Source organism: Camelus ferus, chromosome 5 (genome assembly GCF_009834535.1).
Source record: "Camelus ferus isolate YT-003-E chromosome 5, BCGSAC_Cfer_1.0, whole genome shotgun sequence".
In the NCBI taxonomy this organism is placed as follows: domain Eukaryota; kingdom Metazoa; phylum Chordata; class Mammalia; order Artiodactyla; family Camelidae; genus Camelus; species Camelus ferus.
The window spans coordinates 65,589,132-65,607,235 of NC_045700.1; the positions used below are offsets into that span (position 1 = coordinate 65,589,132).

Here is an 18,104-nt window from a genome sequence, read left to right on the forward strand (position 1 = left end):
GAAAAAAAAAAAAAAAAAAAAAAGGCAAAGCAAATTAGGCCAGGTGAGAAATTCAGCTAATAAATAAGTTTACCTGTTGCATATCTGAATCACTACCCAGTAGTATTTTCTAATTCTACATTTATACACAGCTTACTTTAATTACCAGGATCTAACAGATGATAACTCTAAGAACCAGTTTCTGGCCAGGTACCCACCTTTAATTGCACTTGTATCCCTGGAAGGAACCTGAACCACTTATTGGTAACTTACTAAAATACTTAACTAAAAAAAATGGGTCTTCATATAACTGGAAAGTAACCTATCTTAAATTTAAATTTTAAAATGAGTGTGCTGACCTAACTGAGCATATCTATAGCACACGAAACTGTTCTGCCCCAACAAAAGCCAGAAGAATAAAAGCCTCAAGAGGGTCTTGGGCCACACTCTTTCCCACACCACCCCCTTCAACTCGGGACAAGCATCACTGGCACGATTCCTTAAGACTGAGTAGACAGAAGGGCACGAGATAGCTTTTCTTTTCCTGTCTCCAGTCTCTCTCTATATGAGCAGCCCATGGTTCTGGAAGAAACTAAGAAATACAGCAATCCTAACCAGAAATGATCAGCTCAAGATAGGCAAAGCACACATGCTATAAAAATGCAAGTCAGAAACCCCAGGAGCTTCCAAGGTTGGTGAGCACGTGGTGCACTTGGAGAGGGCATGGAAGCTCTGCGCCCTTTCCCTGGGCCTGGCATCTGCATCTCTTCCATCTGGTGGTTCCTGAGTTATATCCTTTTATAATAAACTAGTGATCTAACAGAAAAACAAAAAGAACCCTCCATTTTTTATTGTGCTGTATTATTTTCCTTTTGCATTACTTTAAAAAGACACTCAATTCTTGTATTCCTGCTGTCCTAACCAACTGAAAAACTTGGTCATGTACGGCTTCTTAGCAAATAAACTAGGATTTACTGAGAAAAATAAGCAGGAAGGCAGGAGTGCAAAAAATTCTACAGTTCTGATTCTCATCTTAAAACAAACAGGACACAGGAGATTTATACTAGTTTTACATGCTGAGGACAATCTTTGGGGAAATCCAAGGTAGGTTTGCTCTGATTACCCTGACACAGCACTACATTAGGATGAGAAAGTTTTGAGTAACTTAAAGTTCTGAATAGCATAAATCTGGATGTGAGACAGGCTTGTCTGGTTGAGTATTGTGTGAAATAGGGCCAAAATCACAAGACTCAATGCCCATATGTAAACAACTAACTTTTTTGATTTGATCAAATGAAAACCTAACTGTGACCTAAACCCTATTATTCACCTTTAACACACATGCTTTTCGGTGCAAGGGGAAAAGGACAAAGTAGGATGGAGAAACAGACCACATGTAATCATGTGGCCAGCTAACTATGTTGATAAAGAGGTGACAAAATGTATAAACAGATAGTCTAAGTGTTCTCCTCACTAAAACAGTGACAGCTAAAGGAAAGTGTATCCTTATATATTAAAATAAGACACATGAATACGTGAAAAAGTGAAACATTTAAACCACTCTAAGAGTTTTTCTCAATACTTTCTGTAATACACAAATCAGTTTTCAGTCTTTTTCTCAGGGGAAAAAAAATACTGTCTTACCATCCGTTTGAGATTTGCTCAGGAAAATTGTGCTTGCCCTTGGGTGGTCAGAAGGGTTTGATTCCAAAGCTAAGTCTATACAGGAAGGAGAGAGAGAGGTGTGATAATTTAGTTGAGTAGAAAAACACGATTTTTAAAATAGCTGCACATTAATTTTAATCACTTTTAATAGCCTTGAGAAGAGCTTTCAGTCTTGAGAAGAGCTTTGTAATGACAAAAAGGCAATTTTAGTAAAGGCAGCAATATAAAAATTCTACTGGGAAACAGCAAAATTGTACAAACTCTCCATACATGTGGAATAAAACCAGGGCTTTGTTCCAGACTTTTTAACTTGCACTTAAATAATCTATGCAACTTTTAGATGAATCATATATGTGACTCCCCTCCTACTTATCCATTAAAAATTCAGTCCCCCTCCTTTATGCTGATATTACTAGCACATTCCAGGAACAATCTCAAGAAGTAAGTAATGCTGTGGCCAATTATTGTCAGATACCAGCTCAGTGTAACAAGTATGCCAAAACCAAGCGAGTTGCTTTTGGGAAATGTTCTTAGACAGTCAAATGGGAAATTTTAACTCCATTCAACAAATTAACTCATTTAGTTGGCTGCGGTTTATTTGGGGGCTATTCATCATGGCAGATTTAAGAGGACTGCATAAAAGTTCAATGTTTTAATCTATAGGAACACTTCCACGATAGAAAGTGATTTTTAACTTTGCCCTCTATTTCCAAAGCTAAACTCCCACTTCCTCTTTCCATGCTGCGTGACTAACTTGGGGCTTCAGTAAGAGTACTTTCTGGAGCAGATCATAGGGCTGCTTGAAAATAATTTTGGTCATACTGATGTAAAGATGTGTCTGTCTGCAATCCACTGTGCACCAAGGTGGGACAGTCGTCTACTTAGGCAGGAATACAAAACATATACAAGCTATCATATGGGAGAGTAAAGTTGTCGTTTAAAACAAACATAAAAACAAAAACCCTTATGACACCACTTCAGTAAAGTCCATCTCAAACCATTTAACCAGTCTTTCGAGAAACTGGGCCAAGATCCAGATATAGAGGAATGGTTAAGTTAAGGCAGTATTTCCCAAACTATATGATAACTGTTCTATTTTTAAAAAGGGGGTTTGCTGGTCAAATAATACACTACATCCCTGGCTCTTAGAAAATCAAAAGAAAACACACATTGATATATTAAAAACTCATCAGTCTAAGTAGTGAATACTGTCTAACTCAGCATTTCACAAATGTATCCACCTAGAATCCTTTTCCTCCGCAAGCAATACAGCTTGAATCCTGCACAAAAATAATTTGGGGCTTCCTGGTTTAACAGCAATCTGAGCCATCCATTTTAATGCTATTGCCAGCACTAGAAATTTACATAGCTAAAATAACTTGCTTTGTTCTTCATGAAAATTCCTTCACTAAATTTGAAGTTTATTAAGCTGGTTTTGGAGAAACTATTCTATTAAACATTTTTATGTAAAAGACCCATATAATTATTTTAAAGGTTTTTCCCCCATACACATTTGAAAAATGAGACAATGTTAGCTGTTTGGGAAAATAAATTCAGTTGTATACAAAGTGACAGGCAGAGACTGATACAGCTGCCTCTATCCTAAGGCTTCTGAAAGGATTCATGAGTACTTCTTACCAAAAAGAAAGCAGACTACATTTGAATCTAAAAAATAAGCAGAAATGTTTGCAAAGTAGCCATATTACTTCTCAGTGTCTATGGTATGGTAAAATTTAACAATCTTCAATGAAAGCCCAGGAAAAGTTAAGTACCAGAATCAAAGATGAGCAGGATTAAACACACAAGCACGCACGCGTGCACACACACACTCTTTTCTCTCTCTCTCTCTGCCCCCAAACCAAGATGTGCCACTAAAGATCTAAATATAAAAATCAAGAAAGCTGGGATAAAAGAAATAACATGAAGAATTAGCAAAAAAAAAAAAAGCAAAATTAGCCCAAGTGACCATAAAAAATCTGGCACTCCCCCTAGCTAGCAGGGGCTGCTGGACGCTCCTCTTGCCTTCACGAGAGGAAAGCCCTTTCAGGAGAGATCAACAGAGGAGAGCAGACCTGAGACAGGCTCTGAGGAGAGATCATTTAACTCCTGGTCAAGAAGTGCTAAATTTACTCTGTGAACTCCAGTTATACAAGTCAATACTTTTTATTTTAATTTAATTTAAGCTATTCTGAGATAGATTTTCTGTAATTTGCAACTGAAAGAGACCTGGTTCATCAGCAGTATTGATGACCCCACTAAAGGTGGGGATAGATAAAGGTCACTTGCTCATTCCTTTGATAAATATCTTATCATGAACAGAAATCTGCATGAGCCAAAACAATGCTCTGTTTAATAACTAACCCATAAACTCACAATCTTTATTTTTACTTTTCTTATAAAAAGAAAAAAGCCCTAATTAGTGTACAATTTATATCTTATTGTTACTAATAAGTGTTCTCCACCCCATTGCTGCATATTTACTGTTTAATGAATACATATTGACCCATCAAGTGTTACTCCTATACTATACTTAGCCAATCTCCTATTGCTGGAGTTTAGCTTCTTACAAAGTTCTATTGTTAAAATGTAAGGAAACATCTTCATGTATACAGTTTTTTAAATAATGGTTTATCTCCTTAGCAAAGATCTACAAAAGTGGGATCACTAGGCCAAAAGGTTAGCTCTTTTTCATCGCTCAATGTACAGTGCTCAAGTGCTTTCCAAAGAAGGTGGGGGCATATTAGTGTATAATGCTATCAATCATACCAGTTGTAGTTCCTACTCCAGCTTTGGATACTTGAAAAAAATTCCTACTGATATGAATGAAGACCCTCACTGTGGATCTGATTTGTATTTCTTTTGATTACACAGTTTTGACCATTTTTTCCATAGTTAACGGTGTTATTTCCACTTTCACCAGTTGCCTATCATTTGTAATGTAATGTGTGTACATGCTAGGGCCCTAATGTCAATTGCATGAAGTTGTCAGAAAATATTAATCTTCTGTTCACAGCCTATAACAATTTCTGTGTAACTTGCACTTTTTGCTAATTAAAAACACCGCATCACTCTTTTATAGAATGGACATGTAAGTCATTAGACAATAAACTCATACATATAGTATTTCTGCACTCTCCAGTAACTGTTTTCCCAAGAGCCTAAGGAGACGATGGTAAAACCTACTACACTCTTTTCACTATCAGCAAGTTAAAGCTGCCAGTTACTAAGCAAAGCATTACCAGCCACCATCCCTCTCATCCTCCATTTCCCCCTCAACATGCACACACAATAATTTACATTTCAGGAAATGACTGTGCATCTTATATATGAATTATTCCTAAAATTATTTCTTTACAAACCTCTACAAATATTTTAACTCAGGAGAAATATTCTTGAGCTCATGATTAAGGGTTATGATTAAAACTATTTTAGGATTGATCACTTTCGTATTGTCAATTTAAACTGCAACTTATTTGACATCATAGGTCAATGTAGAAGAAGCATGATTAGAAAAAAATTAAACCCAGGTCTTAAAGTAAATATTCTTCAGAGGAAATCTGTAAAACACCACTGACATTGAATATTCCTTTTCCTCCAATCTAAGATTCTTATCAGTTCTAAGATCAATCTCAATCTCAATTGCAGATGTTAAGTGTGAAAATATAAGCAACTTAGAATAAATAAAATGCATTACTAAAGGCTAAAAGTGTTAAAATTATGCTATCAGAAACTGTCAATAAATGATTTTCCCTTGTCAAAAAATTAGGAGAGGGCACTGACCAAGAAATTATCTGACAGAAGCAGTGTATTTCAGAAAGAGATTGATTTAAACATATTGATTTCAATATATTCCAACTAAACAGAAGATGTCAGCAGTTCTGGGACAATACTGGGCACCAGTTTAAAGGTTTACTGGGTTTACTAAACTGCCCCATCATCCCTATACTGCACAGTGTATTCGTTTCATGGCTCATAATACAAACATTTCAAGTCTTGGAATTACTGTGTAAACTGATGATTTTATCTGAACCCACACTTTCTACCCGAATCAGGTACTTATCCCGGAGGGCCCTGAGCTGGGCTGTCCCACCAGAGCACACGCAGTGTGCTCCTGCACCCCTAGTCTACTGTGTGCCTGAGCCTTGCTTCTGCTTTCCTAGCTTCTGACATCCTGAATCCCGAACTTCCAAACTCTGGTTTCCAACTGCTTCTGTGCCTGCCTCTACCTTGCTTCTCAGTCTTACCTTATATTAACCCTCAATTTGTGTTTTAGCGACCATGACCGAGACGTGACATGTAGTTAAGTGTACCTGTCTTCCTTTATGTATTTTTAAAGGGCACTTTGCTCAGTTGCTTGGACTTTTAAGAAACTTTCTGGGTTGCAAGTTACCTCCATTTCATTTCAATATTATGCAATATTACTGTTTTAACTCTAAAGTTTTACTACTTTAATATACTAAAAAAAAAAAAAAGTGAGGAAAAAAGGTAGTATCCAAAGCAGCTCACATAATGAGTGATCATAAATTCTGCTCCTAAAAAAAATAAATAAATAAATAAAAAAAATTCTGCTCCTATATGCCACATACTTGGAATTTACAGTCCTGATCTATCAAGTCTCATTTTTAAAGTCCTGGACAACTCAATTTATACCTGAGTATAATTCCTACACTACCTAACTCAAAACATTGTTTGTAAGGATTAAATGAAATCCAAGAGCAATCTATATACTATATAAACCAATATACATGAGAAAACAAAGCTTTCACAATTAACTCAAAAGCAAAAAGTGATTACTTAGCATTTCACAGGTAAGTGTATGTCCACTCATTACCCACACCCAGATATCATCTTGGGCAAACAGTGCTTTGGCTAACCACTAAGGAAAGCTGATGATAATAGTCACACAACCAGCAAGAATTTCTCTTTGTTTTTTTTTTCTTTAAATAAGCAAATACATATTATTTTTCCTGCTTCTGTCATGTAGATTACTGTATGTTCTCTCCTTGCTTTTTTCACGTAACACACCCCAGAGATCAAGTCATAGCAGGAGAGGGCTTTCTTACAGCTCCATAGTTCTTCTCTGTGTGGATATACCAGTTTATTTTACCAGTCCTTTACTGGACATCTGAATTATTTCCAATATTTTGCTACTGGAAATAATGTAACAAAAACTTTGAGAATTATGTGGTTTCATACTTGTGGGGTGTAATCTCCAGAGTAAACTGCTTTAGTAGGATTTCTGGATAAAGTGAGATTGTGCCAACTTCCCCCTCATGGAGTTGAACCATTTTGCATTTCCACCAGCAACATATGAATGTAACTTTCTTCAGTCTCACAAAAGAATGTAGCGCCAAGTTTTCGAATTTTCTCCCAACAGAAGAGAAACTACAATATAGTTTTATTTTGCATTTTTCTTATGTGTGGTGAGGACATGTGTAAGGGCCATCTGCACTTCTTTTTCTGTGACTTATCCATTCATATCTTTGTTAACCTACTTTTAGATTCAATTTCAAGAAAGCCTGTATTATTAGTATTGGGGTTTTTTTGTTGTTCAAGCCACTGTTGGCTCTCATCTGAACTACTTACTGCACCAGCCTCCTAAGCGGTCTCCCTGCTTCCACTCTTGCCTACATTAGTCTGTTCTCACACAGTAGCTGGTCTGACCGCCCCTACTCCCTTCTTAAAGAATAACATCATTTCCCTGCATATAATCCTTCAATGGTTTCCCATGACAATTGGACTAAAATCCATATTTTTTGTCAAGGCCCACTAGGCATACAAGGTCTTAATCCCCCATATTACCCTGGCCTTCTCCCACTCAGCTGCAGCCACCCATCTTTCTGTCCTTTGCCTCACAGTGTACTGCCACCTGAGCAACTGTGCACAGAAGCCTCTTCTCCCACATCCTCACGTGGCTCCCACTGACTCTTAGGACTGCTCACAGGGTCACTTAAGGAAAGCAGCTGCCTTTAACCACCCCACGTAAAACTGCCTTCCTCCCCAGCCCATTACCCTCTTTTCCTTTCTTCTTGGCATCTCACTATCTGATGCTTTTGATTCTTCATGTGCTATCTGCCCCTAGGCACCTCTAAAAAGTAAGGACTTGAGTTAGGGTACAGGTTTTGTCTTGTATAACCACTGTTTGTCCTGCATCTGGACTACTACCAATAATCATCTGTTTCAGCATACCCAAAACCAGGTAGGTTTCTCTCAATTTTCCCACACCATATCTAAGATTTCTTCTAATGCTGTCTTTCAATTTATCTGTCACCTAAGACCAGCATTAATTTCAGATCTCTTAGGGTAGAAGTTTAGTTACTCAGAATCAAAGATACAAGAACAGGTTACCAAGAAACACAAAAAACTAAAAGAGGGAATCTAATGTTCAGTGAAAAATCAATGGTAACTTTAATTTTGGAAAAGAACAATCAATGTTAAAATACCTTAACCACAAAATGGATCACTCTATGAATTTAATTATAAAGTCATAAGACAAAGTGTACCATTAGAATTCTACCATTAAAATCCCTCAGTTTTTGTCTGTGTCCCCAGAATAAAGCATTAAAATGGGATTATGTACAGTTTTTCTATAAAAGATGCTCAACCATAAAGGGTGGGTAAATGAATGATGCACCAACCATTCAATGGTACAGTAAACAGTTATTAAAAGGCAGGCGGTAGAGCTACACGCAGTTGCATGGAAATACATCCTGCAGTGCTCCCTAGGTGTCAGCACAGTTCCAGGAGCTCCATCGCATTACTTTATAACAAACAATTACAAAGTGGCACATAAAGAGTGATCTCATTTTTGTAAAATAAACAAAATGTTATGTTTATATGGATACAAAAGGTTCAGGAAGAATCAACACCAAAATATTAACAAAAATTCTTCTGACTATGAGTGAATGACTTTTCTATATTTTCTAAATTTTTTACATCAAATGTTTATTAATACTGCCATCAAAAAAAAGTTAAAAAAAAAAAAAAAGAGGGTTTAAAATAGCTACTGGAAAGAGGAAAGATCTGTTGCTCAGAGGTTTTTCCACATCATATTGCCAATTCCTTCCTGACCCTCTCCTCAGGTGGGAGAAGAGGAAGGGGTCACTTGAGAGACCACCTTTTGCCAGAAAATTAGCAAAGCTCCTAAGGTCGAAACATAAAGACTGTATGGAAAGTTGATGAGTAATAATACAATCAGATAACAGGACCATAGCATCTTATTTTGTGTTACTAACACTACCATCAATTATATTAGCTATACTGTTAGATAAAGGCAAGGTAGTAAACAAACAAACAAAAAAAATTCTTTTTGAGTCTATCAGATATCTATACCAGGTTCTTAGGAATAATGTCTTTGAAATGGCTTGAAGAAACCATGTTTTTCTTAAATGTTTTAGAACAACAAGACAAAGCATCATTTATGTATGATTTTATCCAAGTAACCAAATAATTCTTCATGTTTTACATCTAAGTAGGTATTTCTCAGTTTCCAAGGAAACTGATATAAGATTGTCTGAAATAAATATGTTAAAAGCAAACTTTCAATGTGCCTGTACTTTGGTGTTCTAAACTTATTTCTATGGAAACTTAATAATAGGCAAATGTTGAAATTGAGGTTTCTTATCGTGTTATTGAATCCAAAAAAACCTTAAAAGACAAAGTGAAATGAAATTTTAACAATCAAGCTAAACATAAAAAGGTAAATTCTGTACTCATGAACTCTATTTTTCCAACTTTCCTGATTTAACACTCTTTATTATATACAGTCCTATGCTTTATGTTTGGTATCTTACCTGCCCTCTTACCAGCTTCTCCTAATGTCCTTCTGTCCAGGGCATTCGAGGCTCCAATTTGAGGTCCTCAGAATAAACTCTTTAAACTGTATCAACCTGCTTACCTGACTGGTAAATTTAGACTATTTCAAGACTTCTATTTTTATTCTTATCCATCGTAATGAATGTACAGACATAGGATGGAGGGGTAAATGTTGCTTCTGAGTTGTGTACAATTAAACTCTAATGGAAATACCCAAAACTGGAGGAAGCTGAGCTAGGTCTATCTTATGTATAAATTATAAAATATAAGGTGCATTCTAAGAGGTTTTTTTTTTTGTATGTATGTATTTTTTTTTATTGAAGTATAGTCAGTTTACAATGCTTGTGTCAATTTCTGGTGTACAGCATAATGCTTCAATCATACATGAACATACATATATGTGTTTTCATACTCTTTTCCACCATAAGTTACTACAAGATATTAAATATAGTTCACTGTGATATACAGTATGAACTTGTTGTTTATCTATTTTACATATATTAGTATCTGTAAATCTCGAACTCCCAATTTATCCCTTCCCACCCCCTTCCTCCCATGGTAACCATAATCTAAGAGTTTTTTAAGCACCCCAATCACTGAACTTGGCGTATCTACCACCACCACATCCCTCTCTTCATTTAGTAGCTGTATTATACAGTCATTTCAGATCTCTAAGTCTCAGTTTCTTCATCGGCAACATGGAGAATATACACAGGCTTCATTTGTGGATGGCAGGTCCAAATGAAATATACTTGAAAATGTGTTGTAAATCTTAAAAGAATTATATAAAGGTCCTACTTTGGTCTCTCATTCTACACTATCCAATTACTAACTGGTCTGTAAAATCACTCAGAAGCTTATTTTACAGCAACAGGCAGAACAGAAGTTTTCACAAGTACTTACATGCTTTGTGTTTAAAGCTACAATTAATTCACATAATTTGTTCATTCTTTCACAATATGTGAATATTCTGACAAGGGAGTACTTCCCAGTTGCAAACCCCTGTCCATCATATGGGAATCCACAGGCTTCATTATTCTAATTTTTTAAAAAAGTAAATAAACTCAACTAAAACTTAAATATAAGACCTATAAGACATTTCTTCTATTAAGTAATCTCTGGCATTTAAACGAAACAAAAGGGCTAGCGGAGCTTTAACATCTTCGTGATACAGTTGAATACAGTCTTTATTAAAGAGCCACCGTTGCTAGCTGAATTTTTTTTTTAATCTAGGGTCATTCCTTTCCAAAATTCTTGAGGCAAAAATCAAACATTTCTTCTACTCCCTGTCCTTCCTGACAAGCCCGCCCCACCCCCCTCCCCAGGCCGTTTAGTCTCTAGAACTTTTACCTGAACATTCTTCTTTTTTCCTTGAACATTCTTAAAGTTGAATAGGATTCTACTGGCAGGTGGGGGGTGGGGGCAGAAAGGAGAGGGAACCATGGAGACACTTTTCTGCAGGATCCGGCATATTAACTCCCGAAAGTTTATTTTACAAGTTAAAATCTAAATTTGTTTTCTCTCTTTTGAAACTTTTGACCAACAGTCTCACGAATCACCCCACCTCTCCCCCAGAATAGGCAACGTGTAAATGAAGTCTGTTAAAGCTGCTGGGCTGAACACATTTGTGTCAAAGTGGGAATTTTAAAGTAATCAGAACTCCACGAGTTTTCTTTTGAGTAAAAAACTATTCTCTGCAGCCGTGGCAGTAACGTTTCACACTGTTCACAGTTATTTTAAGCCCCCTTCTCACCATTTTCTTTCCTTCCGTGTTGAAATTACAGTTAGAAGGAGTAAAGCAGCTTCTATGAAGGCGACTGAAAACACTGAAATTTCAAGAATTTTACTTAAAAACATCGCATAGACTTTGTCAATCTCTATTTTAAATTTAACAAATCCTAAAATGTTTCAGTTGTCCCGAGCACAAACTACCTTAACCAGTGGAAGAGTATCGTCAGGCCCTTACCTGGTTCCTTCACTTCACACCACCTGGATAGATAAGGATAGGGAGGTGGGACGGATACACCGAAGTTGGGGCATTTAAGTTTTCATTGAGAAAAGAAAGGCTATACCAAAAAGTCTTTATAAAAGTCCCACGAGATGTTAAATAGAGCCACAAACAGGAAGGGCCGCGGACTGGAGGGTCTCAGGCCGGGGTGGGAAATGGGAATGGGGGAAAGGACTGGGCGTTTGGGAAGGGAAGAGGGAAAGAGGTTGGCCGGACGCGATGGGGAAAGAATAAGGGGTGGGGACGCCAGGCAGAGCCAGCCTTCGTCCCCGGTGCCCAGCCCTGGGAAAGGCAGCTCAGGGCAGGAAGGAGCCCTAGGCGGCGGCTCCCTCCCGGGGAACCCGGGGGGCGATGGAGGCCAGAGGTACGCCCGAGAGCAGACGGGGCCGGCCTCTTACCTTCGGGCATTTCCCGGTCGCTGATGTGCTGCAGGTGGTGTCCTTCGCCGGCTCCGAAATCCAGCTCGGCGGGTTCCGCGGTAGCCGGCGCCGGCGCTACTGCCACCGCGTCCCCAGCCGCTGCCTCGTAGATCTCAGCCTCGTAGTCTGGCTCCGCCGACCCCGCGCGCCGGCCCCGCTTGGGGCTGGCATTGGGGGACACGCAACAGGTCAGCGTGTTCCCCATGGGCTGCCTCCGCTCCTGGCTGCCGCCGCCTTCGCTCGACCCTCGACTCCGCCACGCTCAGCAGCCGCCCCCTCCCCCAACAATGGCGCGGCCGGCACGGGTAGCCCCGGACTATGTCGGGGCTGCGCCGCTGGTGTAAACGCGGCCTCGTTCGCTGCTGGCCAGTCCGGCCGCCGCCGGGCCCCTGGCAGGGCTCCGGCCCCGGCCGCACCCCCGCCGCCTCGCCGCTGCCGCCTCCCCGGAGTCAACTAGTCTGTGAGGGCGGTGACCAACCCTGCTTATTTAAAAGGGGTGGGGATCCGACAAACGCTGAGACGTGCAGCCACTACCGGGAGAGAGCGCGACCAGAGCTCCTCCTCCTTCCGCTGCCGCCTCTGGACTGAAACCCGCTAGCCTGGGCCAGCGCTTGCCAACCGGAACGCGTCCTTTGATCACCTGGTTACGACGGACCAATCACGACCAGAGTTCCCTCCACGAGCCCGCCTTAGAGGGCAGGCACGTGACTCACAATGCCCCGCCCCGCCCCACAGCTGCCCCGCCCCGCGGCTGCCCCGCCCCCCTCGCGGCGCGCCCGGGACTCCGGTTTCCATTCATCGCGCGCGGCTGTAAGCTTTCCGGTACTGCGGGAAGCGCCACGGGCGTTTGTTAATGGAAGCTGTCCTGGGTCAGTGGGCTCTATAGAAGGCGCCCGTTAGTAAAGTCAAGAGCCAGTTGCGTTAGCAACTCGGTTTCACCGGGTCTGACAGCTGACTCATTTGATGCATTGCTCACCGAACTTACTTACACCCGAATTGTTGACCGTTTTTGTAACTGAATGCTCCTCCTGTCCTGCCTTCCAGAGAGTGTTAGTTTCCGCCTGCAGTTTTACCATAGCAACCCCCAGGACCCTGGTCCTACTCTCAATAAAGAGCTGTGTCTGTGTCTTGAATGAGACTGGAGGACACGTCACCCCTCCACTTCCTCATCCGTAAAATAGGGACCGAACTCGTCCCTCCCACCTCTGAAATGCTGGGATTCAGCAACTCGCTTTTCTCGCTTGTTTCTCCCTTCCACGGCCGGAGTTTCCAGGTTTTCCTCCTTTCGCCAACAAAAACGCATAAAGCACGATTTTCTGATATAATTGAGAGTCACAAAGTGGTGTACCACGGTCTTGATTTGATGACTACGTAACGATAGTTAATATTTGGCAAACATTAACTATGCGCCCGACGCCGTTCCAAATGAGGTACTCACTTAACCCTCGAACAGAAAAACCCTCATTTTACAGATTTTACAGAAGTTAAAGTAGCGTTCCCAAGGTCACATGATTGCTCAGGGGTGTGGCCAGGATCTGATCCCAGATAGTGTGGATCCCCCACCAAAGACAATTTACTGTGATTATCAGAAAATAAAGATAGAAGGCAAATTTGGTTGGAAGTGAAGTAGTGTATTAGGATTTTAGTTTTTTAAGGAGGAACAATTTTTTGATACGGATTTTTAAAGGTTTTCCCTTCATTCAAATTGATGAGTCCCTTTATGTTCCAGGCACTGTGTGTCAGAACAGCCCTGCCCTCAGCTCAACAACCAGAAAAAACAAAGGCTTAGAAAGTCCTATTGTGAGGTCACACTGCTGCAAAGTACTTGAACCTGAAATTCAAACCCTAACCCCAAAGTAGATGCTGGAGTAAAGAGTGAATTTTTTTTTGCAGAAACATGAGAGCCACTGAATGTTGTGAAGTTAAGGAGTCACTATCAGGTGGTTTGAAGTGAGGTCACTCTGGACAATAAGGAGGGTTGAAGGAAGCAACAAGACCACTTAAGGAACTTTATATTCATCTAAGAGAGGAGTGAGGGTTCAAACTAAGGGCAGTGGCAGAGACTGGAGTGGAAGGAAAGGATTTGAAGTCATTTGGGAGGTAGAAAAGAAGTGCTCAGTGACTAGATATGGAGAGAGAGGGGTAAAAGGGAGGCAAACATGGGCTGCTAGGGTTCTGGCTTAGGGAACTAAGTAGAGAGCAGTGACTTTCTCCTAGATGGAGAATGCAGCAAGAGGAAGAGGTTTGCGGAGGAAGATCATTTTGGGCTCTGTCAAGTGGAACATGGAAATAGAGCTCTCTGGTTGAAAGTTGGATGTAAACCTCTGTAGACTAAGTCTATTTTGTGATAGCCCAACTTACATTTTTGAAAATAATACACATATTAAATCAACCAAAAAATGTGCTTGGAGAAATTTCCTAATGTTGACATCTAAGAATATAACATTTTGCATGGAACAACTTGGAATCTATGGTTTTAGTAAACGAGGCCTCCTCTGTAAAATAAAATTGTTAAAGGGAAACAACATTTAAAATTGTATTGTCATTAGAGTATATATACAAAGTAATTGAAGCCCTGGTATAGAAGTGATTGCCTTGAGAAGTGTATAATAAAGGAAGAAAGATAGGTAGGTAGGAAGAAAGGAAGGAAGGAAGGAAGGGAGGAGATCTCGAGAAAAGGGAGATTTAAGTGGCATTTAAGTGAAGCCTGCCAGGGTGAGCAGTGGAAGTCAAGGAGCCTGAGCATTAATCAGGAATGGCTGATCAGGTGAGTCCCATGAGGGAAGGGATCACATCTGCCTCCCATTTCTGGGACAGCAGAACCTAGCACAGTATCTGGCCAGTAGACACTCCATTCGTAATTCCCTAAACAGAGTTCAGTGCTGTCCAGAGAACAGGAAGGCTACAAATATCACTGGCTGTGACATGTGATTGGGGATGTGCACCAGCCAGAAGGCAGGCAGTGAGTAAAGAAATGAATGGGCGGTGAGAAAGTGAAGACAGGGATTCTCTTCTTAAACATTTGGCTGAGAAGAGATATGTGGTAGTAACGAGGAGATGTATAGTTAAGAATGCTTTTTTCTTAAAGATGGAAAAAAATATGAGTAATATTTATATGTTAAAGGGTAAGAGCCAATGGAGACAAAAGGACTTTGAAGTTGGAGGAGATGGGAGAATTGACAGAGCAAGGTCCCCAAGAAGGCAGAAGTGGATGTACTCCAGAGCAGGCACAGATTAGCTTTAGACTGAGAGAAAGGCAAGGAAGGAGAGAGGACCTGGGTGAAACAGAGATATTTCTAGTAGAGGAGAGGTTTAGGAAGAGCTCATCTGATGACCTCTATTTTTCTCTATAATAATAGGCTTCTACTTGGAAAGCTACTCTGGAAAAGAGAGGATAATGTGTAGAGAGAAGTTTACTTCAGAAAAGATCAGTATACCTAACAAAAACCAAATCATATTTTCCCCCAAAGTGGGTAAATTGAAAAGGAATTTGAGCAAAAACCAAGGAGCTCAAGTATAAATAGGTATGTCACAAAAGTGGAAGATGGGAACTATTTGTTCCTCCAAATAGTTAACAGAAATAGCAACAACTTTGGGGGGAAAGAATTTGAAAAATTAAGAAGAAAATGACATGTAGGTGCAAAATGTGTGACCATTTACAAACCCTTTAGTCACATAAGAGACCAAAAAAAGACCAGAGGGAGTATTTTCCTTTATTAAAAGGATACCAGGAGAAAAAGGTCACCTCAAAAATCAGGGAAGCAGGGATGATTATATTTAATTGTTTAAAAGATATAAGTAAGGTTTGGGGGACAAAAATAGGAAATATACTGAAATGTGGAAACCACAGTGGAATGAGAAAGGATTCAATGAAGTTCAGTTTCAGTAAACAGCATCTTGTTAAATCCTTAGGACCCAGTAACTACATTCCACGATAATAATAATATTGTCTAAAGTCGTAGGAATGTCACTAGATACCATTTTGAATGATTCTTGTAGACTTGAGACAATGCCTAAAATTAGGTTACAAAATAGTGGCTGCATTTAACAACAGACACATACAAAAATAGATATGCATGACCTTGAAAATTAAAGAATTTTAAACTTGCTAAGCAGGAAAAAATATTGGGAATCATCATTATGAAAATAGACTTGAAAATATTTTGTTTCAAGAGAACAGAAAGCATTAAGAAAAAAACCCTATCCTACTATGACAGTGGCAAGTCTGGGAGAGCAAAGGGACTAACTCTATTCCATCTTGAGTATTATGACTAGCTGTTCTTCATGTACATTTTTTTTTTTCTGGACATAGGGCCTACTCTTACTGTCATATTCTCGAAGGCACAAAAAAAGTTAAGAATTACTGTTATACCTGATTAGATGTGGAACAACTTGACTTCTCTCATTCCTAACTTTAGAACATTGTGATCCAGATGTTTTAGTAAGTGGGCCCTTTGATGGTATAGGTAGTCATATTGTAGTAAACTATCCAGTGTCTCTTCCACCTGTCTTTTCCCACTCCTTCTGAACTGTTCTTTCACCTTCTCTCTTCTCACAGCATCTAGATTTCTTTCTGCCAACTGAGTCTGTTGAGATGAGAATGCTGATTCATTTGAAATGATGCTCTGAAAAAAAGAAAAAAGGTGTTAGTAAGCCATACCATCAGGGAAGGTAATGCTCATTGAACAGGTCAGTTCTGGCCCCAAATGTCCACTGTGGTTACATTTTCAAACATCAGGGAATCTCCTGAGACAAGTTCTAGGAAGGTCCTGAAGTTTTAGGAGAGACTAGGAGTTTCCTTTTGCCTTTTGGGGACCTTTACTTTTCTTTGCCATTTAATAGTTTACTTGCTTCCATTTTCATTTGTCTAAGTGCTATAGAAAATCTAAAGTCTTTCTCATCCCACTGCTGGTGCTTCCTCAGATCACCCCTGAGTCGGGATAGAAGAGCCTTTCTCTTCTGGAAGTGCCTTGTTCAAGCTCCTGGTTTTCTAAAGCAGATGCCAGCTCTGCTTCCAGCTCCAAAGACTGTTAACAGCATGCGGTCTGCACTCAATGAGTTTCGTAAGAGAGCTACCCTCTACACTTGCCCAGGAAATAAACTCACTGCCAAATCCATTTAGAACAAGGCAGGGTACAAAAAAAAAAAAGCAAAAAAAAAGCATTAAATGCTTTCAATTGTTTTTTCCTAATCATGCCAATACTCCTTTTCCCCCTAGCATTTCCATGTTTCACTATTTCCCCTTGTTTCCTTTGTGTGACATCGTGGTACATTTAAGTGTACACTTTCATCCTCTTGAAATGGAATCCTTGGCCAAGTTGCCTTACTGAAGTTAGAACCATCTTCTTGCAGTGATTAAACATATTCCCCTCAGTTTCTTCCAGTAGCCTTTTTGACAGCAGCCTCATCAAATGAAGCTGATGTGAAAAACACTGTAGGAGGAGGAGTTTCATTCAACTTGACAGCAGGGAAAAGTTTGAAGATGTCTTTTTAACCAAATTTGTCTCCTAGAAACAAAGCTTTTAGGACATGAACTTTTCCTCACCGTGGCTCCATCAGCCTACTTTTTAGACAAATCAGCTTTTATCCTCATCACATGGCATCCACCCTGGAATACCTCTGGAATTTTTCTATCAGAAGGGATTAGAGTAAACTGGATGGAGGTAGGGGCCAGGGATCTTGTCTTAAGAGTCGCATTTGAATAGATAGCACACTTTAGAAAAAGCCAACAACTTAGATTACAGTTGGTGGGGGTAGGGGGTGGGTGCTAAGGCCTTGGCCCCTCTGCTGAGCAAGCCTGGCTTCTGTAGGGTGCTCACCTGATGAGTCTCGGTTGAGCAGTGCCGTACACCCATGAGCTGTTTCTTTTCAGTCGTACTTACCACACAGATAAAATACTCCTCTGAAAATAATACTCTGGGTGTGCAATCAATGCTTTGCCCAGGAGAGGCAAAGAAAAGCTGAGACCACAGGAGCAGCTGCCCTGCCCTCTGTAAGCAGTTTGCTGTGCCCCACCTTGGCCATCTGGTAAACCTCTACTCATTCTTTGAGGTTCTCAAACAGAGCCTCCTCTGCAATGCTTCTCTGACCTCCTTGGGGCTGTGAGATTCTGCATCTTCAGTACAATCAGCTCCTTCTGTAAACCCTTACTATATACCAGCCTTGTATTACCTTGTATGATAGTTGGTTACTTGTTTGACATCCTCATTAAACTAGGC

The 18,104-nt window shown here is 40.0% G+C and overlaps 1 protein-coding gene and 1 long non-coding RNA gene across 5 annotated transcripts in view; both read right to left on the bottom strand.

Moving 5' to 3' along the window:
• The window catches only part of CCNYL1 (cyclin Y like 1), a 36,940-nt gene extending 24,472 nt beyond the window's left edge, over nt 1-12,468 (bottom strand). Inside the window, exons 1-2 of one of the 2 annotated variants that reach the window (XM_032479972.1) lie at nt 11,866-12,468; nt 1,624-1,698 (exon numbers count right to left, since the gene is read on the bottom strand). In XM_032479972.1, the coding sequence (XP_032335863.1) occupies nt 1,624-1,698; nt 11,866-12,091 (301 nt within the window). In that variant the 5' untranslated portion in view covers nt 12,092-12,468. The remainder of the gene's footprint in view (nt 1-1,623; nt 1,699-11,865) is intronic. The other variant, XM_032479971.1, reaches the window with a different exon arrangement.
• Nucleotides 12,469-13,496: 1,028 nt separating this feature from the next.
• LOC116663729 overlaps nt 13,497-18,104 on the bottom strand; it is a 62,024-nt gene continuing 57,416 nt past the window's right edge. For all 3 annotated transcript variants that reach the window (XR_004320021.1, XR_004320020.1, XR_004320022.1), the window contains one exon: nt 13,497-16,511. This is a non-coding gene — a long non-coding RNA (uncharacterized LOC116663729). The remainder of the gene's footprint in view (nt 16,512-18,104) is intronic.